Raw genomic sequence first — 24,175 nt, forward strand, 5'->3', positions numbered from 1 at the left:
AGGTCAATCACATTTTTTATGTATTTTAAGCATCTCATATAGCATAGGGGGTTTTCCCTGTCGTTTTGTGATAGTTGAGGCATATGTGATGTACTAGATTTAGCTCTAACTGGCTTTTGGGAGGAGTAAAATATGATCAGTAGAAAAACAAGCTCACTTTTAGTTACAGTTCATTTTTAATAAATAGATTATAAGTTTAGTAAGAGAGAATATTTACCTTTTTTTAAGACATAGTTATTACTTTGATCCTTAATTTTGCTTTTGATTTAACAACAGGAATTATTCTTGGACATCGCTAGAGACTGCTTCTGTATTAATCTATCTTCCTTAGAGGTAATTAAAATTTTGTTTTCTATTGAAGGTCAACTGTGATTTGAGACGGCAGATTGACGAGCAGCAGAAGATGCTAGAGAAGTACAAAGAACGATTGAATCGATGTGTGACGATGAGCAAGAAACTCCTCATAGAAAAGGTGAGTGGTGAACGGTGGCCGGCTACTCTGTCCCACGGTGCTCAGTGTCATTGCTGCAGCTCCTTCCTGCTTACCTGAGATGAACATATTTCAAACTAGGGCTTTTTAGGAAGAGACTTAGCTTTTGACAATTAGAGTTCTTGCTTACATTGACACTGGAACCAAACATACAGAGGGATGATTTGGGACATTCTTTCTGGTTGTGCATTGCTTTGAGCGTGATGTTGATTGGACAGAAACAGCTTAGCCTCGTTGAATTTATTTGAGGTATTGGTCTCCTAAATTCTTTTTAAAATTATTTTATTTTTTAAATTATTGATTAGAGAAAGAGGGAGGTGGGGCAGTGGGGAGAGACATCGATTTGTTCCACCTATCTATGCACTCATTCATTGATTGATTGTTGTATTGTGCCCTGATCGGGGATTGAACCCACAACCTTGGCGTATCAGGATGACACTATAACCAACTGAGATACCCAGTTGGGGCCTAAATTCTTATTTTTATCTGTTTCCATTTCAGAGATGGTATTTGAAGTAACGTATGTATATAATAATGTGATAATTAAGTGCTTTATGCTGTAAAATAATTAAGTTGATATATACTTGTATATGATTAATTGTCTGTCTCCTTCAGAATTGATTAGTTACAACTTGCTTTTAATAGTTGTAACTCTTCCTTGGAAGTTTTTTTTTTTATTACATCCCCAGTACTTATTTGTCTTATATTGAAAGTTTTAAGATGGCAGTACTTACTAATGAAATTATTACAAGGCAGAGGTTTACGACAGCCTGATGGTTACATGTGCTGAAATCTTTGGAATGTTGTTAAAATGACAGGGAACACTGATAAAAGTGAAGTGGATTATTTTATTGATGTCAAAGATACTGGGGAATTTTGCTTCATCTTTTAATTTATTAATTTTATAATAAAGGAAACCACTTTTTTTTTCTTTTCATTTTTATGACAAGGTAGATGTTAATACAGAGAATTTATTTAAGGTTTTAGGGTACTTCCTAAGGTCATTGTAGCTTTAGCCAGTTGTACTAAACTTTGAACAGTATAGTACAAAAGATAAGCATAATGCTATATATGAGTTCTCTTAGGAAAATGAAATTATTTTCTATTTCTCTTTTTCCTCTAAGTCAAAACAAGAGAAGATGGCATGTAGAGATAAGAGCATGCAAGACCGCTTGAGATTGGGCCACTTTACCACTGTCCGACATGGGGCCTCTTTTACTGAACAATGGACAGATGGTTATGCTTTCCAGAACCTTATCAAGTAAGTTAATTTGTGATGATTAAATTGAGAATTGATAAGTTGGTTTGGATTTTTAAAGTTTTCTGTAAGTCATTAATAATCCTAGTAGTTAGTGGTAGTCATCTTTTCAGTCGGTTTCAGTCATCACATGTGTAAAAAATGTAGGGAATGAGCTGATGTCCTGAGAAAATTAAACAATTTTTGGTGAAAATATGTGCATCCTTCTTCAATACCTCCTGCTAGTTATGTATAATATGGCTGGAGTCTGGAATACAGTTTTGTTGTTGAAGGTGCCTATGTTCTTTTCTTTGGGCTACTGTAGCAAAGTACTGTAAACTGCGTGGTTCAAAACAACATAAATTTATTATCTCACAGCTCGGGGGCAACCTTCTTTTTTTTTTTTTTTAGAGAATAGTTTATTGATTTTTTAGAGAGAGAGGAAGGGAGAAGAAACATCGATGGGCTGCCTCCTGCACATCCCCTACTGGGGATTGAGCCTGAAACCTGGGCATGAGCCTGACTGGGAATTGAACTGGCAACGTTTTGGCACATGGGACGACGCCCAGCCAACTGAGCCACACTAGCCAGGGCCCAACTTTCATTTTTGTAGAATCTATGTTTTTTTAATCTATTCTCAAGTGAAATCTATTCTACCCTCTGAATCCTCTAGGGAGGATCCTTTGGTATTCTGTGGCGTGTGGGCAGCATAGCTGCTTTGATCCCTGCCTCCATCTTCACATTATGTTCCCCCATGTGTCTCAGGGTCTTCTCTTTAAGGACACCAGTCATATTGGATTCAGGGCCCACCCTCCTCCAGTATGACTTCATTTTAACTAAATACATCTTCAATAACCCTATTTACAAAGGTCATAATCTGAGGTACTGGGGGTTAGGACTTTCACATATATTTTTGGGTGACACAATTCAACCTGTAATCGTGCCTAAGGCCAATTGTCTTGTTTTCTTTTACAGGCAGTGGCTTTTTAAATAGGGTTAAGATTTGAGTGAGATGCCCATTTTTCTATTCTGAGAATAATCATAGCTAGTGTCTTAAAGCAGACTTATTCTAAAAAATCCGACCATCAATTATTTGGGTCTTTCAAACTGAAGTTCAAATCAAATCTCTACTTGATTTAAAGGGGCTTATTTTTTTTGAAGTCTATTAGATATGCAGGTGACAAAGATATTTGTGTGTATTCTATAGCCATGCTAAAATTTTTTTTACCTTTCCCTGTGTCGCATCTTTTATATTTCTAGGCAACAGGAAAGGATAAATTCACAGAGGGAAGAAATAGAAAGGCAACGGAAAATGTTAGCAAAGCGGAAACCTCCTGCCATGGGACAGGCCCCTCCAGCAACCAATGAGCAGAAACAGCGGAAAAGCAAAACCAACGGAGCTGAAAATGAAACGTATGTTCTTTATTGATGTGAAATGTGAGATACCACTCTTCCCCCAAACACAAATCTCTTGAATGTCACTGAAAATATAAATTATGGAGATTATAGAGCTTAAGCTTTCTTTTTAGCTACATTAATGGATTTGCTCAAGTCATATAAAATTAACTCATTTTTTTAGTCCTGATCTTATTTAGGGAGTTTTGAATGAGAGGGCGAAGTAATGTCACTTACATCACGGTCTTTGGCCACTGTTATAACAAATGTGATGTTGTTGTGGTATTCAAATGATATAATTGCCCATGTGTGGTTGGTTCTAGATTATGATATGCTGGTATCATCTTATGGGGATTACCTGACTACCATTTCAGACTGAAGAATGCACAACTGAAAAATGATCTTTACTGTCTAAAGAGCACTTAATAAACAGCCACAAACTTAAGAGTAAGCTCAAAAAAAATAGGTATTATTTTAGGAAAAGGACATTTCCCGATAAGCCAAATCTTGGCATCACCAGTATTTTCCTGTTTTGGGGTACCTAAGGAAAACACCAGTATCTTAAATTGCAACATAATCGTTGTTTTCACTGCCAGTCAACAGTTAGTACATAGGAGGGGTAGAATATCGTGAGCACAGATGCCTTCCTTTCCCACCCCTGTCTTGTGTCACTTCCCTTTTTGATCATCGAATTCTTGACCACTAAGGGAATCTTCTTCTGGGACAAGAGATGGCAAACTTTTCCTGTAATCGGCCAGCTAGTAAATACTTTAGGCTTTGTAAGCTAGAGAGTCTCTATTGCAACTACTCAGCAGAGTAGCCTGAAAATAGCCATAGATAATACATAAATGAATGGGTGTGCTGTGTCACAATAAAACTTTATTTACAAAAACAAACTGTAAGCTGAATGCCCCACTGGCTGTATGTAGTTTGCCAACTAGACGAGGACTACCAAACAGTTAGAATTTGCATGGGAAATAAAACCTATAAATTATTTACCTATTTAGAATATTTCTTATGCTTACTCTAAAGACATTTAAGTCATCACCTGTCTTTAAGAGGCTTTCAAATTAAAAAAGAAACAAAAGCTTAACAGATAATAGTGTAGGCAATATCTAAAGAATTGATGGTAACCATGACGTTAATTTCTGAATTGGAAATTTAAAATTTAAAATATATTTTTTATAGAAACAGTCATTGCTATTGTAATCAGTGTATTTATAATGGCTACCTTGGTTTTTCATGGGGAAAAGAATTTTTGCAAAGCTGTCATAAGTTTCAGGTCTAAAGATAGCCACAAATAGCAGATAATAATATTGTATGATTTATCAACTAGTGTGTCTTTTGTCTTTTATGTTTTCATATCAATTCACAAAGACATATTAAGCCATAATCTCCCTCAAGTATAATAATACTTGTATTACACCATTGTTAAAAGTCCATGACATTCCAGAAATGTATCTTCATTCCAGTGAGAAAAATGGCTTAATACCAATCCTCATCCCATACATACCTGATGTGTTGGGGAGCCTTTTCCTTGACATTCATTTAGTAAGTCTATGTTAAATGCTTATTACATACTCAGCTCTGTTCTGGACACTGGGAATACAGAGCTAAAGGATACAGCCCCAGCCATAGGAGTTCACAGTTTAGGGAACATGAACAGATGAGTAAGCTAATAATTACATTAAGTATGGTTATAAAAGTCTGCATAGTGAATAAGCTTGGAAAGCATCTTCACTCTTACAGCTCTGAATATTTTAAAACTAAAATAAAACTAAAAATAAAAAATATTTTCTTTCAAAAAATCTAAGTAGGAGCCCAGATTTGAAAGATTCTCCAGGCAAATGTTGTACACATTAATCTGATCATTGTCTTCTTTCATGTATTTATTTTGTGAAGGGACTCTTCCTCCAATATTACTTGAAAATTATTTAACTCTAATGCATAAAACCATTGGCTTAGGAGTACAGAGAAGGCATAGGCAAAGAAGAAGAAGAAGGCATAGGTTATTTCCTTGCCATAGGACAATAATTAGAATTTAGTCTAGGTCAATAGTATGTCAATAAATAGTTGCCATCTGGAGTGCTGTGTAAAATCCAAGCTGGAAGGCATTCGATCCAGTTTTTAATTAGAGTATCAGAGACTTGGCTCATTCCTTGGGCCAGAAGCCAAAAGCAGTCTTCTGGAGTCTAGGAGTGACTCACACTATCCTTTCCTGGTATCAAACTTATTTCAGGCAAAGAAAGAACTCTTAGCTATGGTTTTTTATTTCTCCCCCCCCCCACTCCCCGCTTTTTTTTAAATCCTCACCAAGGATATGTTTTACTGATTTTTAGAGAGAAACATCAATTGGTTGCCTCCAGGGATCAAACCTGCAACCTAGGTATGTGCCCTGACCAGGAAACCACCTGAGCCACCTGGCCAGGGCTCTCCCTTTTGACTAGTGTGATATGAAGTAAGGGATGTAAGTATTTCTACAGCTATGAAGAGATAGGCATGATTGTCTTATTGGATGTATTTCTTCTTTTACTCTTAAATTTCTTTTAGTCAGACCCCAGAGGCTCTGTTTTATAGCCCTTCCTGGTTGATAGGATAGCTGTTTCTTCCTTCTGCTGCTATTTAGAATATATCTGAACAGGGACATGTAAAACTCTGAAATATAGTGTTGCTTCTAGCATGTGAAGAGGGCGGAGTATCTTCCATTCTCACTCTTGAGAGGTGAGCATGTGATTGGGGTAGGTGGAACATGAAACGAATGATTCCCCATCAAGTCAGCCATTTGAGGATTCTGTTTAAGTAACATTTTGCAAATTATACATTCTTTTCACATTCTCATGTAATAGTCACAACACTTTTGTTAGATAGGTATTATTACTCGCTGCAGTTTTAGCAAACTGAGACTCAAGAGGTTAAAGTTACTTGCCCAGGGTCACATGACCCAGCTTGCTCTTTGAACCTTAGTCCTCAAACTCTAGGTCCTGGACTCTTTCTGCTCTCTTTCTCCTCTTTGTTATTGTAGTATCAAGGTCTAAGAGTTATCAAAAATTATCAGATCCATTGGCTTATTATTTTGCCCTTTAAAACAATTTAGACATAATTTTTGGCTACCTCTCCTAAAGGATTTTCATCTGAGTAATGTTTGGGACAAAACTAATATAATAAATAATGGAAAATTACAGCACATTTACTTTTTCACTTTTTACAATTAGACTGCTGGCTTTGAAGTCCTTCTTTCACATCACATCTGATAAATCACAGAAGTTTTCTTGTGTCAAAGGACTGCAAGATAAACTGTCTTTTAGTCGTTTTAACTAAGAGACTGAATACACTGCCTAGCACACTTTGGCATTTCTGTTTAAATAGACACACTATAATTTAAAATAACTTATTGAAATTTCTACCATTATTTTCCAGGTTAACATTAGCAGAATACCATGAACAAGAAGAAATCTTCAAACTCAGATTAGGTCATCTTAAAAAGGTAAATATAATGAGAAATGCAATTTTTAGTTTACATTTGGTGTGGAAACAAGTTGGTTATTTGGGCAAATGTGTTAGTTTTCAACACAAAGGCACCTACACAGAATTTGTTAGTGACGGTGTTCACAGAAGTATCTTAGATGTAGATTGCTTATCTCTATAATTCAGCAGCTCATACATTTTTGGTGGATGCTGCTTATGGTGATGATGGTCAATACGCATTTAATAAACTGCTATTCGTGTGTGTTTGTTTTTCCCCCACTGAGTTCTCAGATGATGTTAAATCAGTGAAACTTAAGACACCAAGCATAATCCATACTTGCAGAACAGAACCAGATAAAGAACTTGATTATTTTTGTTTAAAAAAATAAAAAAGATTGCATATCTGTATGTATATGTACAAAACATTCCCGGAAATTTAACAGTGGTTACATCTGGGGAGTGGGCATAAAGGGGAGGGACCAAGGGGGCAGAGGACTCTTACTTTTCCTACTATAATCCTTTGTATGGTTTGAATTTTATTTATTATTTTGTTATAGTCTTGGTTTTTATGATAAAAAGTCTAGTTCTTTAAAAAAATCTTTTTCAGTGCATAACATCCTCTTTTAGCTTTTCATGAGAGAGCGGCCTGCTGTTTTTGAAATGAGATCCCAGAGTCTGACATTTCTTGTGTTCTGAGCTGCTTCTTCCCTTTTCACTTTAGGAGGAAGCAGAGATCCAGGCAGAGCTGGAAAGGCTAGAAAGGGTTAGAAATCTACATATCAGGGAACTAAAAAGGATACATAATGAAGATAATTCACAGTAAGCAATTTGGGGTATGCTGGGTGGGAGACTGCTGAGAAATTTGACATAGATTGAATAGTCTAGAACAGTGATTTTCAATTCGTGAGCCTCAAGAATTTTTAAAACATGCGGTACCTGACTATTTAGTCAGGGTTACTGACCTCTTTTCCTTAGACTGTCAAATAAAAAAAATGACAACAGCCAACACAGTAATAGCCGTCTGGTGTGAATGAATCAAAATTATACCTCTTTTATGTCAGATTGGTAAAAATATATTCTTTGATGTGTTGCAGAATTTTAGTAATCAGTTTATGTGTGGCATGAGATGAAGAGGTTGAACATCACTGGTCTAGAATGATGTTTTTGTTTAATATAAGTTTGGTAAATTGGTTCCATGTTGTATTTGGTTCTATTATAGGGTGTAATACAGTTTTATGAACAAAATTATGATGTGCTTTAGTTTAAATATATAAAAAATATATTAGATTTATATATATATTATATATGTATTATATATATAAATATATTTATATATTAAATGTATGTCTGTACATATCATGTTTCCCCAATAGAGGTCACTAAAACAATATAGATTTGTAGTGTAAATGGTTAGGATACACTGTGTGTTCAGATTTACCTACAGAGCCTTACTAAAGGTAAGGATGGGTGACAGTGTGGTGTTTTGGAAAGATGATTGAATTGACACCGGTTTCTGAATGACCTTTAAGAATCATTTAACTGTTGAGATTTTAAGCAAGACTCTGTTAAGTTCAGCACATTAATTTAGATAAATGCCCACCTTTGTTTATAAGTCATTTAAGAGACTGAAACTGCGGAAAGTAGACAGCAAGTGGGAAATGGCTTCTATCTGTAATCTGTTCCCATATATTTTGGACTCTGAAATGTGATTTTTTTTGACGTAGCTAAAACTTGTGTATTTTTGTTTGGGCAGTGTGAGCCATGGACTGTTTCTGTAAAGTGCCAGGCAACAGCTGTTAACTGAGCACTCTCTCTGTCAGGCATAGTGCTAAATTTCCTTGTGTTCTGTCATTAATCTTCACAGTAACCTGGTGAGGCAGGTCACCTTCTGTACATAGATCTGCAAACAGGCTTAGAAATATTCAGTTAACTTGACCAGAGACCCATAACTAGTGGACCAAACTAAGAGTTAAACTTAGATCTGTCTGATTCCAAAGTTAATTATCGTACAGTAATGTCTCCACAGGCAATCCACTGTCTCAAAATCAAATAATTTCAGGATTAATAGTGGGGCTATTTAAAATCAGGAACTAGGTAGAAATATTTTTAAAGTTATTTTTGCCAGAATTTCTTGTTTCTTTGTTTTTTAGAAAACAGTACAAGGTGGTATTCTATATGGGGAAAACAGTTACAGCATGAAGACTTTTTGTCTTATAGAGAGAAGATGAATGCACATAGAACATTGACTCGCTTTATAATCAAATCTATTTTTAAGGCCATATAAACTATCTTGGAGCTTATTGTATGTATTTATGTAATGGTGGGAGCATGTCACTCTAGAGTGGTTTGGAGGAACCGAGTAACACAATTTAAAAATCCCTGATCTTGCCCGGCTGGTGGCTCAGCGGTTGAGCTTTGACCTAGGATCCAGGAGGTTTCGATTCGATTCCTGGTCAGAGCGTATGCCCCGGATGCAGGCTCCATCCCCAGTAGGGGGTGTGCAGGAGGCAGCTGATCAATGACCCTCTCTCATTGTTGATGTTCCTATCTCTCTCTCCCTCTCCCTTCCTCTCAAATCAATAAAAAAAAATTATATTTAAAAAATCTCTGATCTAGTGTAGTCTACTCCTTTCACTTTATAGCAGGGCAGGAAAGGAGGGAGGCCAAAAAAAGTCACAGGTCTGATTGTAGCTATGCGAAGACTAGCACCAGTGTCTCATGGCTCTACAACTAATGCTTTTCATTGTAATCATGCTGTATCTTTGAATTATAGAACTTGCTTTAATGCTCAGAATTAGCTATGTTGCTGTTGATTGCCACTGTCAGCAGGAGCTATAGTCAGTTGTATAATGTGTTAAATATTCTGGAAATGTTGCAAATTTGGAAGATTGTGTAGTCCTTGACATCAGGATGCTATGTATTCCCTGTTTCCACAGATTTAAAGATCATCCAACGTTAAATGACAGATACTTGTTATTACATCTTTTGGGTAGAGGAGGCTTCAGTGAAGTTTACAAGGTAAGTATGAGAAACTGAGTACAAAGACTGAGGGTTAAATTACTAGTTATTACCAACTTGAGAACATTTAGAATAGTTTTAAGTGTGTGTTGATAACTATTGGTTGAAATTTAAAACTCTGAGAACCTGTATCTTTGGGAGAACTGCTTTTAATAAACTTCATTGACTAGGATACAATATTTTACCCAGTTTTCAAGTTTAAAAACATAAATAATTTTAGATTTTTTTAAAACAGGAAGAAAAACAGTCCTGGGGGTAGGGCGGATTTGGGGTGGAGGGGATCAATGAGGGGGAAAAAGGGGGACATCTGTAATACTTGCAACAATAAAATTAATTTAAAAAATAATAAAATAGGAAGGAAAACACTAATTTCTGGGTAGTGGAATTATGGTGATTTTTATTCTCATTCTGTGCTTTCTATCTTGTCTACATTTGCTAGAAATGAGTGTGTTACTTTTATTCTCATAAATTTTTTTTACCAAAATAAATGTGTTACAGTTAATTCTTATTTGAAAAACTGCATTTTGATGTTATCATCATCTAAGTCAGAGTACTTAGTAGTGCTGGCGTTTTGAGGGAGTGTCCTGGCTTAGAATGCTTCAGTTGGGCCAGCAAAGTACAGACTTCCTGTGCCTCTAGCTGATTTTTACTAAATGAGGAGTTCAGCCAGTTTTAAATATAGCTGCAAATCCATAATATGTTCACCAGCCATAGCCTCCTTAAATTTCTCTAGATGTTTCTGGCACCTGGCTTTTAAATGGCAGAATTGTTTTTTTAATTGGTCTTTACTGCATGGCCCTGGTGATTCCCTCTTTTCTAAGGTCATAGCCTTCACTGTTAGGATTTATATTATGCCCATATGAATTTATATATGGGAAATCTTTTGGGTAAAATAGTTTTCATTTCAGAAAGAAACAGTAAGAACTAATTCTGCTGGTTTCCCTTTTTTTTACTATTAATTTTTTATTGCAGTAGTACGTACATAAAACTTATTTTAATTATGTGTATAATTCATCGGCATTAAGTACACTCAGTGTTGTGCAACTATCATTGCTATCCATTTCTAGAACTATAATAATATTTTTAGTGTACTGCTGGGTTTGATTTTCTAGTATTTCATTAATGTTTTTAATCTGTGTTCAAAGTGGGACTCGCCCATACTCATCTTTTGTGTGCAAGCAGCATTGTCTAGCTTTGATGTCAGTTATCCTAGAATGAGTTGTGAAGCTTCTCTTTTTCCATATCCTGGGACGCTTTGCATTACCTAGGAGTTGTTGGGCCTTGCAAGTTTGTTAGAGCTGACTCATAATCACCTGGGTAGGTGTCATTTTAGAGAAAAACTGTTTGATCACCTTTTCAATTCCTTCTACAAATATTTATCTATTTAGATTTTCTTTTCCTTCTTAAGTCAGTTTTGGTAATTTAATTTTTCTGGAAAAACTTTTTATTTCATCTTGATTTAAAAATACCATCCATTCCTTAGTTATTTCTGTCTTCTTGACTGACAGGTCAGAGATTAAGCATTGCTTTTCTCCCTCTAAGAATCAGCTTTTTGTTCTGTTTGTCAGACCTGTTTGATTTGCTTCCTATTTTATTAACTTTTGCTTTGATTACCTTCCTTCTTTCTGCTTTCTTTGTTTTATCTGTTTTCACTCTTGAGTTATATGCTTAGTTTATTTTTTATTTTTGGTAATTTTTTTATTGTGTGAAAAACCTAAAATTTACAATTGTAAGCATTTTTTAAGTGTACGGTTTAGTTTGTTAGGTATACTCGTGTTGTTGCGAAACAGATATCCATAACTTTTTCATCTTGCAAAACTGAAACTCTACCCATTAATCAGCAGTTCTCCTTTTCCTTCCTTCCTCGCCCCTGGTAACTACCATTCTACTTTGTTTTTATGAAATTGGCTACCTTAGATATTCCATATAAGTAGAACCATAGTGTTTGTCTTTTTGTGACTGGCTTATTATACTTAGCATAGTGTCCTCAAAGTTCATCCATGTTGAAGCACTTGACAGGATTTCCTCTTTTTGAGGCTGAGTATCATTCCATTGTATGTATGTAGCAAATTTTCTTTACCCGTTCATCTCAGTCACATCTGGGTTGCTTCCCCTTGTCTGTTGTGAATAGTGCTGCTTTGAATATGCATGTGCAGGTATCTCTTTGAGACCCTGCTTTGAGTTCTTTTGGTGATATACCCAGAATTGGGGCTCTTCCTTTTTAAAAAATAATTAAAATGTATCTTATTTTTTCCTTATGTATTCTTCAAGCATTTTAACATTTGTGAAATCTACATGCTTCTTACAATGATGTGTACATTTAAGGTAGTTATTCTTTTGCTGTTCTTCACGCTCTAAAAGCCCTTTTCAGTCAGAGGTGGATCACAGTGTCTTGGGTTCAGAAATATGGTGTGGTAGTTGGAGAAAATGATACTTGTAGTGTTATTAGTGTTCTTACAAATTAAGTGGTACTTAATATGGCTTTTAGTGACTTGAAATGGTTCTCTACTGTAAAGCCATGATGTTATGCATGCTTGCAAGTGGACTTCAAACTCTGTAAGAAAAATAGAATTCAAATGTTTCCCTTTCTGTGAAATAAGATAATCTGTTTGAATAGAGTGGTTTTTATATTTTAAAAAATACTAGTTTATATTTAGTGTAAATTAGACATTTCTTTTATAAGCAGCCATCTCTTGCATGTGATGCTTTCCTAGAGGAAGCTTATATTTTAGAAGATCTGTAGAACAGTAGTCACCATTCTTGGACATTGTATCTGCCCCTGTTGCCTTTATGTGTTCATGCATTTGTGGAAACTGGCAGATGGGTGATAACAGTGTTGGAACTGAAGTACTAAAATTTTAATCTGAAATTTAAAAACAAAAAACTATTCATTCTAAAGGAGTTCCTCAATAAATTCTTTTGTATGGGGGAAGTTGTCTATTGTATAAAAATGCTACTTTATCAAATTGTGGTTTATACCCAACACCCTCAAAAACCCGTTTGTTACTCTCATGATGGAGCACTACCTAGCTGATGTGGGACTTGCTAACAATGGTGGTCTTTGGGGAAAGCATGTCCCTTGGTTTGGACAGTGCTGGAGAAGTGGCTTGGTATGACTAATTTCAGACATTGTTGGACTAAAAACCTGCTTTTTATTTATTCAGCATATATAAGTGGGACTAACAGCAGAGCTGTGTTTTTGTTTTTGTTTCTGTTTTTATGTTAATAAACACAATATGACAAACTACAAAGTTGTTTCGTAAACAAACATAGTAAACAAGTGTATCCTGAGGGGTTATTTCTCAAGAGGCAGCCTGTGTCCCTAGCATTTCAAAAGTGGCAGGACTTGCCTTTGAAGATGTCAAGTCCCAGTGTCAGCTGAGGGACAGGAGACAAACTAAGGGAGAAAGGCCTCAAATAGGGCAGGTGATGTCCAGAAAGAGAATAGTTCAGAAGTGACTGTTAAGGCATGGGTTGTCTTTCTGTTTGTAGTGTGTGCTTGGTTTTATTTTCTAAACCCCTTGGTGCCTGTGCGTCTAGAGACTTCTAAATTATCTGATCACAAGTTTCAAGAAGATGGTTGCTACTCTGACACAAGTATGTGATGTGTTGTCTTCTGCTGCTGTTATGTTTAACATTGCATCTTGGACTTTGAGTATGTTGTTCTGTTAAATAGAAGCTTAGAGTCGGTTACCTGTAATTCTTGTTAGCATTTATCCAGAATGTAATGTATTCCTTTTCTTTATAGGCATTTGACCTAACAGAACAAAGATATGTAGCTGTGAAAATTCACCAGTTAAATAAAAACTGGAGAGATGAAAAAAAGGAGAATTACCACAAGTAAGTGATACTAGAGTATCTGATTTTTCAAAATAGTGTAATAATAGCTGAAGTTTGAGCACTGTATTAAGAGCTTTACATGTATTGTTGTTTCCTTTAATCCTCATAGCTGCCCTAGGAGAGAGAATAAATTTTCCATCTTACTGGTGAGGAAACTGATACTTAGAGAATTTGAGCAACAGTTAAAAAATGGCCGAGCTGATATTTAAATCTAGACTTCCCTTAATCCAGAACCTATGTTCTTAACCTCCCCTTCCATTGTCCTGTATAAAATTAACTCCAATAAACTGAGCCTCAGAAATCGTTGTTGCTTGTCTATAGAAACCAGAGGAGAGTGTCCTCCAGTGGTCTGGGGACCCTGGGACGTCTCTGATGGGGCTTTTGTAGCTGCTGCAGTCATTTCATTGTGTAGGAGACAGACAGTGGGGGCGTGGGGGACCTGGTGTGCCTTGGTGGCACTGTTTGACTTGTTCAGCTCCCCAGTGCTCTGCTGCACCCCTGCGCAGTTTGCCCGTCTCAGAGTTCTTGTCTTAAGTGTCCCGTTTACTGTGCTTGCCTCTCTTCAGAATGCCCCTAAAGGCGCCCCTCATCTGTACTTGGGGTAGGGGTGACTTCTTTAGAATGAATAGTTATTTCATGTGCGGGTATCGATCTCTGTTCCACTAATGTCAGGTTTTGCTTGTTTCCTCGAGCTTCAGAACATTGGAGTTCATGACTCATTTGCTTTGGAGGCCACACGGAATTGGTTTGCTATTAGGATCCCCACTGGGCTTAATATTGTTTCCTTCTTGTAGGTACAAGTGCTGAGTTAAATAGTTCTTTGGAGGGAAAAAAGCAGTGGACTTTGAAGTAGCCTTTTAGTTGGCTTCTAAACTTCAAGGGGAAAAATAAACATTTCTACATCATCAACCAGTTCTTGGCACTTGGACCAAGGCAGCTCTTGCTTTACACCTAGTGTTCATCGGGGACCCAGGAACTCTTACTGTTCTGTACAGATTGGCAGTGGCTCTTGTCACTGGGGAAGAGAATGTTCCTGTGGCAGTGAGAGAAATAGGCCTTAGCAGAGGTAGGGAAGGGGATTATATGTGGTTTGTGCATGGCATCCTGCATGTGGATCTTACGTGACAGGCAGCTGCAGTCCAGATGCTTCTGAGGAACAGTTACGTTATTATTATAAGTACATTCCAGTCGCTTGACATGCAGGGACGAATGGCAGGCTGCAGTGAATGCCAGGAGCACTTCAGAGAAGGAAACCACATGTTCTGACCAGTTATAAGTGAGAAATGTCCCCATTATATTGAGACTCTCCGAGTGCCTAACAGTATTGGAGCAGTATCTGCTCCTCTTTTAAAATGCCCTCCAGCCGTCTTATAACACCTTGCTGACCCGTCAGGACAGAAAAGTAGCTGGCTGCATGGGCAAGTTCTGGCATGGAATAGCCGGTCAGGAAGGTGATTTATGTATGCACTGACTACTCTAAACCGGTTGACTCTACAAGGGATCAACCTTGGCCAACCAAGACCAAAGTCAACCAAGACTCTTCTCAAGAAGATAGTTCCTGTGCCAGGATCTCTACATATTTTGCTTAGTCTCAGTGTCCAGCTTTTAGACTGACCTTAAAGAGAATTCTAGTGGATGTTCACACCCCAGGGTTTGAAACTGAGGTTTTGAAGCCAGGCCTATGTACCTCCTTGACACATTGGGCAAGTCCTGGTAGGTATGAATTGGTTTCCTTTCTCACGTTTCTCTACCAGAGTCAGAGAGCAAGTGGAGGGGATTGTCTCATGTTTCTGAGCTCTTTACCGGTCCAGCTCAGACTCACAGTGGTGCCTTCCTACTCTTTGTTTCCTCACCAGAGGTGGGAATCAGGGTGCCTGACCACCTCTGTGGAGCCATCTGGGCAGTGGCCATTTCCCAGTTGATGCTGGGGAGAGGGTGTGCAAAGTTATTATGACCTCCATTCATCCTTAGGGGGAAATTCTTAAGCACTTCTACCTTTCTTTGAAAGGTTTTGCTTGCTAAGTAATATGAAATCATACTGATGAATTTCAGGCTATAGATAATAATGAATTAGCAAAATGCCATTAACTTCTTTGAACGTAAAGGAGTTTATATAAAGCACGTAACAGATTTTAGAGAGTGTTTTAAAAATTGAGTATTGCCACAGACAATAGTATGGTGAGGGACTGGGGAGGGGGAAGGGGGTGAAAGGGGTCAATGGGGAGAAAAGGGGACATCTGTAATATTTTGTACAATTAAAAAAAAAATTCAGCATTGCCCTAGCTGGTTTGGCTCAGTGGTTAGAGCGTTGGCCTTAGGACTGAAGGGTCCTGGATTTGATTCCAGCCAAGGGCATGTACCTTGGTTACAGGCTCAATCCCCAGCCCCAGTCAGGGCATGTGTAGGAGGCAACCAGTTGATGTGTCTCTCTCACATCGATGTTTCTCTCTCTCTCTCCCACTCTCTGAAAAGCAATAGTAAAAAAAATATATCCTTGGGTGAGGATTTTTAAATAATTTTTCAGTATTAAACTAAAAAGTAGTATACTTTAGTGTTGTGGTAACATTATAAAATATGAAAATACTACTCTAACCCTGCAAAGTGAGGTCTTTTAATTGCTTTTCCTTTCATATGTATGACTTTCAAGTCCCATCTGGAATCAAGACATTTATTTGGGTAAAAGAAGGAAAATGTCAAAGAAAAAAAAAGGCTGTTGTTTTATTTAGTTTGTACTTCTATCCTGTACCTCCTTTCCTCTCCTCCTTCCCCCACAAACAAAAAGTGAACTGTTTTACCTTATGCAGTATTAAAGCATTAATAGGTATTACTAGACTTCTTTAACTTCCCAAAGTAATATATTAAAAATTCTATAGTAGGAAAATTTCATATAGAGCTTTCTGCATAAATAATTGCATTTTAATTAGTATATTCTTGTATGATACTCTTTTCTAATCTAGGATGACATCCTTTTGAAAATCTAAACATATCCACTTGTAAGAGAGAGACTAACACTTTAGTGGATAAGTTTCTTCCAATTTCTTAGTAAAGTTTCTGTATTTATAGTGCATTAATCCCTTGGATGCTAAGTTGAAATATGAGGGACATGGCAGAGCCACTGCCTTGCCTAGTGAAGCATGAGAGGCGGGCCTAGAGCCTGATGTGACCTTGAGGGAGTGATTTCAGTGACGCACAGCAAATTCCCTTAGTTGGTGAGGAATCTGAATGACACTTCCTTTGATTCTTAATTTTTGCCTCCTTTAGTTTCCTCTCTTTTCTGTACCTTGACAGAGAAATTGGTCTCTACTCTGAAATGCACAAAATCAAAATGTTAAAACAAAAGTGCAGGGAACTATGGATTTACAGCATACTAGAGTAAAAAATGGCTTGAACAGTTATCTATTTAACCCATAGGTTTCTAAACTTGTTCATTTTTTAAACAGCATCACCTTTGTTTTACCAAATGAAATATTACACTGAATCTCAATAGATGAAAAAGGGCGAGTGTGGAGCTGCTTTGGTGGGATGGGGGGTTGGGCCAAAGCTGCCTTTTTTGCTCAGCATCTCCACAGGGGCTCTGGAGGCCTGGATCTCCAGTGAGCCCCCTTTAAAACTGCTGAGTCCAGCACAGTGATGGTGAAGCCTGGTGAGGTGGAGTCACAAAGCCCAGACTCGGAGCCAGGTTTCTTGGTCCCAGTGTAGCGTGTGTTCTAATACTACTCTAAGTGTGGCAAGTTTTCTTTTCAGAAAGACATAAAGATGAAATGAAGCATCATTTCAAAGCCAAAACTGCCAAAAGTGGCAGCTTGAAAAATAAGCCTAGTCAAACTAAGTTTCCATTGGGGGAAAATATATTTAATTACTTTTAGATATCTATTTCCCCACCCCCATTGTTGTCTCAGCTTTTTGTTGGTTGAGTACTTTTCTGTGTATTTTTGGTATGCTAGAATACACCAGTTTCAGAAAACACCACTTCTTGGAGTTTTACTTTACCATACTATGGAAAGTTTTTTTCTTTAATGATTCCTGCCTTATAACAAAATGCCCCAAACTAAATGGTGCCAGGTTACTTAAAATATAATAATTTTCCTGTTATTCTTTGTAAATAAGAACTAAATACTTTAAAATTAGCCTGGCCGGCGTGCCTTGACGTTGAGCATCCACCTAGGATCCAGGAGATCACCGTTCGATTCTGGGTCAGGGCACAAGCCTGGGTTTCAGGCTCGATCCCCAGCAGGGCGCGTGCAGGAGGCAGCAGATCAATGACTCTCATCATTGATGTTTCTCTCTCCCCTCTCCTCTCTCCTCTCCCTCTCCCTCCTTCTCTCTGAAATCAATCAAGACAAATTTTTAAAAAAAATTATTTGTACTTATATTGTATGTGTTACATGTTCTAGTATTCTTTATAATTCAGTATATGAATATCTCCTAATATATAGTACATTTGTGTTCCTAATCTTATTAAATGCTTCTAAATTTGAAAAATACTAAAAAAACCCTGTTAACACTATATTTAAATTCTTGTTCTAAAAAACACACCTGTGGTTTCCTTAATTTCACATTTTCTTTCAATTTCACATTTTCTTAGTAGAAAGTAAGGCTGATGGCCCTTTAAATCCTTTTTGTAAGGAGTAGGATTTAAAAATAAATACACAGCACTGCTAATTGCCTTTTATAATGAGTAATCCTTTACCCAAGGATTGATCCCCTTGATGTAAACCCAGGATATAAACATATATAGATTTGAATATCAGCTTTAGAAGACAGGGGAAAAAGCTGTCTTTATAATTTTTAAAGCTCTAATATTTGGGTATAAATATAAAAGAGGTGAGATTGTCACTGAATGAACTTGAAAAGGATAAATCCATTCATTCAACAAATACGTGCGCACCTACGATTTTCTCAGCAGCTCGCTAGATACCAGCAGAGGAAAGCCAAGGGAAGCAGGTGGATCTGAGTGGAATAAATTGAATGACTGGGGGAAACAATAGAAAAATAAGAGAATGTCTAGGATTTTTCTGGTTAACTTTCCGTTTTGTTTACAGGCACGCATGTAGGGAATACCGGATTCACAAAGAGCTGGATCATCCCAGAATAGTTAAGCTGTACGATTATTTTTCACTGGACACTGACTCGTAAGTGCTGCACCACGTTATCTTAGTAGTTAATGCTTTTTTCTTGTAGTGCGTTGACTCTTTATGGAACAGAGTTTAAATCCGGGCCCAGGAAAAACTCTTTGAGGGAACCAAATAGATTTATTTATGGGCAGATAATACATGTGAATTAAGAGTTGGGCCAGCAAGACATCTCTTGGCCATTGGATGTGTGCAGTTGGTGCTGGTAAATGTTTAACATCCAGCTTGGTGGGGAGAGGCATGGGGGTAATTTGTAGTATTTGCCTATTTCTGTGGTATAAATACTCCCAACATGTCCAATTTCAAGCTATCAATTTAAAACAAACAAGCACAGCTTTATTGAGCTATAACGTATATATCATATAGTTCACTCTTTTAAAGCAGAGATTTTCAACCTTTTTCATCTCCTGGCACACATAAACTACTAAAATTCTGTGGCAGTCCAAAAAATACATTTTTTGCCGATCTGACAAAAAAATAGGTATAATTTTGGTTCATTCACACCGGACAGCTATTGTTGTGTTGGCTGTTATCATTTTTTTATTTGACAGTCTAAGGGAAAAGACGTCAGTGCCCCTGACTAAGTAGTCAAGTATTGCGTGTGTTAAAAATTCTTGCAGCTCACCTGCCGAAAATTGCTGTTTTTAAGTGCACAATCAGTTCAGTGGCTTTTTGTACATTCACAGAATGCACAACTATTTTCATAATCAATTTCAGAACATTTTCATCACCTCAAGAAGGAACCCCACACCTTTTGCTATCATCTTATTTTTCCACCCCCAGCCTTAAGCAACCACTAATCCACTTTTTGTCTCTATAGAGTTCCTATTCTGGGCTGTCATATGAATGGATCATATAAATGTGAACTTTTGTGGCTGGCTTTTTTCACTTAGCATGATGTTTTTTCAAGGTTTATCCTTGTTCTAGCATGTATCAGAACGTCTTCCTTTTTACAACCAAATATATTCCATTGTGTAGACATAGCCACCTTTTGTTTACCCATTTATTCTACCAGTGGCTTAATAACCAGCTCACAAAATTCCTGAAAATTTAACTATCAGCTCTCAGAATCTGGCACAAATTGGTTCCAACATACCACTTACCTGCACCAGTGAGTGTGGACTGTTCAATAGTGTCTCTGCCCCACCCTGGTGACCAAGGAAGACCAACAGGTCTTTTAAAGGAGTATTGGCAGTGTGACTTGGTCATAGAATGAGAATGAATATGGCATAAATGAAGGCGTTGTCCAGTTCTAAGTGTTAAAATATAGGTTCATAGGTTTATAGGATGTTAGAATTCGGGGGCAGACCTCAGTTCAACCTTCTCGTTTTATAGGTGGAGATTTGAGAATCAGAAGTTAAATGACTTGTTTAAGAGCTTTAATAATCTTGAGTATTGTTGTATTTCATTCCCAGGTATAGGTAAGCTCTAGCACCCCTGAGTTTATCTAGGAGTTAAGAACTGTTTCAGCACTTGGAAACATTTTGTAGGAGTCTGAACTGAGCCAGGAGAACATACCCCGGGTATAGCTTACAGGTGTTTCTCTTAGCCCCCCAGTGTAATTGTAGGAGTTTGGGCCTGTTTCAGGCAGCACCTATCTCAGAGATTGTGAACCGGCCCACATTTAGAAATGACACCAAAAGGAAACTACACTTCCCTTTGGGAACATGAACTACTTCCTCTTCCATCTGCTCTGGGATTTCTCCTTTCCAGTGGGGTGGCCCTTGCATCAGGCATAGCCATGTGTGTTTAGCGTGGGTGGTTGGGGGGTTTGGAAAAAGATCTAGGTATAGAGCAGGTCTCCACAGGGTGGCTTTACTGTTTTGCTTTGAGTAAATTCCTTGAATACTAGGTAGGACCCTCACTCCTGCCCCCCCAAAACTTGCGTACAGAACCTATTTCAAAGTTAAATGCAATGACTTAGATTGTCTGCTATTTTGAATTATATACATACTTTTAACTAATCTGAGAAATTGAGTTGCACCTGTGCTCTTACTGAGTTGTTTACTTTGTTCTTCCTGTTGTGTGTATGATGAATTTTCTTCAACAGTAAATGAGACCATTATTTTAGAAAGTCCTCTGTGAGTTGGCTGAGTATTAAAAGAGATTTTATTTTCAGCTCACATTTGGGTCAAAGAATAAATCAGCTAAGCATGAGAATCCGTATCTCAGATTTCAGTGTCTCAGATCAGAGAATCTGCAAATTTCAGACATTCTCAATAGGGTGCTAGCCTGCCCTAGTGTGTTTCATAGGAAGCATGGCGCTGTTTTCCAGTTTGGGATCCCACAGGACAGCGTGTCCACATTTCAGTCAGTGCATTTTGAAGGCCTCAGGTTGCCTGGAGGCCCTTAGTTTTAGTCCTGAATTTGTTTGCTCTCAGGTCTGCTCCTTATTCTTCCCTGTTCTGCATCTTAGGTGAGTTGGCCCTTGCAGGCTGTTTTACCTGGCTCCTGTGTTAGTTGTTCAACTGGCTTCAGCCAATGGGGAGATAGAGATGGTGGTGGAGGGAGGACACCCCTCCCTCTTTGTGGTTCTACTTTCCCTTGGTGACCCTGGGTTCTGTTTGCACCATCTCCCCTTCTGGCCCTAGGGTGCTAATGGCTTCCTGCTCTAGATAGTCTCTGGGGTGCCTCACTAGCCAGTTGTTTTCTCAGATCTTTTATCATCTCTGTGTTAAGTTCCCTGAATTAAAGCCTCTCTTTTAAATACTCAAGTGATTTTTATTTCCTGGCTTAGACCCTGGGTGATACAACCATATTGTCAAGCTTAGAACAGTTTGAAAAGTATTCATCTCTCAGGACTACTCGAACAGTTCAGGATGACTTACTTCAGTTTATAACTGCCTTGGAAGATAATCGCATGACCCTTAATGCCACGAATATTATGCAGTTTTAAATTTGGGTCTGTTTAATGTATTGATATAAGTGGAGGAAGAAAACCCATACTATGTAATAACACATTTGTTAGAAGCACAGATACTGTACTTTAAAAAGCTCTTTTATTCGTTGTGTTTAGTGAAGAGAAATTGTATTGTAGTACAGTACTGTGTCAGATTGCCAGGAGGCATGGTATGCAACCAGGCCTTGGGACCTGGGCAAACCCGAGATTTTTTCCTCCCTGTCAGCACTCAGGGTCATAGAAAAGGTTTGTAGTGAGAACTGTGTACTTGATCACATGTGCTTGTTTAGAAATGGGCATGACGTGGATATGTAAAGGAGACCTTTCCAAAAAGACTTAAATACATTGCAGTTGAGGTATGCCAAGAGGGAACTTTATTTAGCATAGCAGATTCCAGTGTGGGGGGCATGGAGGCTCTTCACCAAGAAAGTAAACTTTCTTCCTGAGGCCACTGAAGTAGCTAATACTGAATAAGGAATAGAAGAGTTTTCACAGAACAAAGAGGAAAGGAGTGAGACACTAATTACCTGAAGTTTTCACTGGGGCTGGTTTAGTCAGTCTTAATCTGCTTGCTCTCATCTCGCGGTCAAATGTTGGTTTATTTGTCTTTAGGTTTTGTACAGTATTAGAATACTGTGAGGGAAATGATCTGGACTTCTACCTGAAACAGCACAAATTAATGTCGGAGAAAGAGGCCCGATCCATTATCATGCAGATTGTGAATGCTTTAAAGTACTTAAATGAAATAAAACCTCCCATCATACACTATGACCTCAAACCAGGTATGTCTAACTTTTAGGAGACAGTATTGGTGGCTTTTCTTTGGTCTTATAAGTGACTTTTAATTTTATAAAGTGAGAGAATTTGGCAGGAGCCAGGAAGGCCTAAAACCACCTGACTTTTGATTGCTTAAGTAGGTATGGGAATAGAGCCCTGGCCTTGCAGCACTGGGCTTAGGAGGGTGGGTGTTGTTAAATGCTCCAGAGAAACAATGCCCTGTCTTTAGAGCCAGGGCAGGCCATGATGTCAGCCCGATTAAGAACTGTTTGGCAAGCTCCGCTTCGTTTTTTCCCATTACTCACACTGCATAGCAGTTCCTCTATTCCAGGTCTCTTTGATAAGTGCTCAAAAATTAACGACTTATTTTGCACATATATCTCCCATTTCATTAAATTCCAAGCAGAGTTTTTCCTTTTTGTATAGTTACAATCTAACTTGGATAGTCATCAGCAAAAAGTAGAGGGCAGTTGGACTTCTTGCCTCTATTTTTTGTTGACGTTTGCATGTGTTCTCTGTGGACAGCTCCAACCAGCTTAGCTTTGATGTTAGGAAGATGATTCCCATTTACCTCCTGGTGTGGCACAGTTGTTAAGTTTGCTTTCCTCTTCTGGTAGCTACATATTAACTCTCACGATTCATTATTCTTTAATGTTCTAATACAGTTCACACGACTAAAAAATCCATTATAATGAAGTGATTTTTTTAAAGAGTGGCCATTGTGTGATTCAGTTTTCCATCACTGAATCCAGTACATTTTCCTACCTTAGGAGCTGTAGGTGGCACTGTGGTACTATCTTTGATTCCCTTGTATGTTTTCTTTGATTCCCCCCCCCCCCCAAAAAAAACTAATGTTCTAAACACGGTGGTTTAGAGATCCTTACCGAAAGTTCAGATGAAACTTTCCCACCATTTTTGACCAACTGTACAAGTGATATTTTACTTTGGCGAGTTATAATTTCTTTCCACTGCTCATAGTGGTGGTTTTGGCACATTAAGCAGGTGATTCTTGGAAAATAGAAGGTTGTAGCCAGGCACAGGGCTCTTCCCCCAGCATTCAGAATCCAGATCTCATTTTATTCTGGGGATTGAGATGTTTGGTGTCGTGTGCAAGAGTTTGAGTTCAGTTGTCCCCTTCTTGTCTGTTACTACCTTGGATTTTTCTCTTAATTAGTAAGTCTCTCTTTATTGATGAAGATTTTTATCTTTTTAGGTAATATTCTTTTAGTAAATGGTACAGCGTGTGGAGAGATAAAAATCACAGATTTTGGTCTTTCCAAGATCATGGATGATGATAGCTACAATTCAGTGGATGGCATGGAGCTAACGTCACAAGGTGCTGGTACTTATTGGTAGGTATCTGGGAGACCTTCCAGGTTGACTGGTGGAGAAATGGCTGTGCTATACTGAAGTGTTGGTGATTAATACTTAATCTCTACCTCCTGTCTGCTTGGGCAATAATGCTGTAAACCAAAGCAGATTTTTCCTCCCCAAAAGTTACTGTCTTTTCAGCAGTTTGACTCTTATGTTAATGTCTTAATTTTTCTTCCCTTTCGTGAAAACCATTGAGAGAGAGATGATGTTTGGTCAGGTGTTACAGTTGTGTGTTTCCTCCGTAGAGTTGGCCCTAGTGAGTAGGTAGAGAATGAAGTTGCTCATTTGTATATAAAGAATGGCCCAAATTCTTTTCAGTACAAATACAGATCTCTCTCTTCATGGGTTAATGGACTGAAGGATTTGTTTCTAGAGTTGCTGAGGATGATGGATTCTCAAGAACTAAGAAATTCTGAAGATCAGAATGTAAAATAATCGGATGTAAAAAGCAATCTTTAAACTCTAAACAGGAAAAAGTTTGCTGTTTGCCAAGAAATTTATCCATCTCAGCCACATTCTAAAAGGTTTTAAACCACATTTCTTCCTAT

At 37.8% G+C, this 24,175-nt stretch overlaps 1 protein-coding gene across 3 annotated transcripts in view; it reads left to right on the forward strand.

Moving 5' to 3' along the window:
- TLK2 (tousled like kinase 2) overlaps positions 1 to 24,175 on the forward strand; it is a 70,208-nt gene that overhangs the window by 36,083 nt on the left and 9,950 nt on the right. For 2 of the 3 annotated variants that reach the window (XM_016204104.2, XM_016204112.2), the window contains 10 exons: positions 362 to 472; positions 1,615 to 1,751; positions 2,988 to 3,140; positions 6,540 to 6,606; positions 7,309 to 7,406; positions 9,524 to 9,605; positions 13,354 to 13,445; positions 18,488 to 18,577; positions 22,089 to 22,258; positions 23,467 to 23,605. In XM_016204104.2, coding sequence (XP_016059590.1) covers positions 362 to 472; positions 1,615 to 1,751; positions 2,988 to 3,140; positions 6,540 to 6,606; positions 7,309 to 7,406; positions 9,524 to 9,605; positions 13,354 to 13,445; positions 18,488 to 18,577; positions 22,089 to 22,258; positions 23,467 to 23,605 — 1,139 coding nt within the window. The remainder of the gene's footprint in view (positions 1 to 361; positions 473 to 1,614; positions 1,752 to 2,987; positions 3,141 to 6,539; positions 6,607 to 7,308; positions 7,407 to 9,523; positions 9,606 to 13,353; positions 13,446 to 18,487; positions 18,578 to 22,088; positions 22,259 to 23,466; positions 23,606 to 24,175) is intronic. The other variant, XM_016204118.2, reaches the window with a different exon arrangement.

The sequence above is a fragment of the Miniopterus natalensis genome, chromosome 17 (assembly GCF_054644295.1).
Source record: "Miniopterus natalensis isolate mMinNat1 chromosome 17, mMinNat1.hap1, whole genome shotgun sequence".
Lineage (NCBI taxonomy): Eukaryota > Metazoa > Chordata > Mammalia > Chiroptera > Miniopteridae > Miniopterus > Miniopterus natalensis.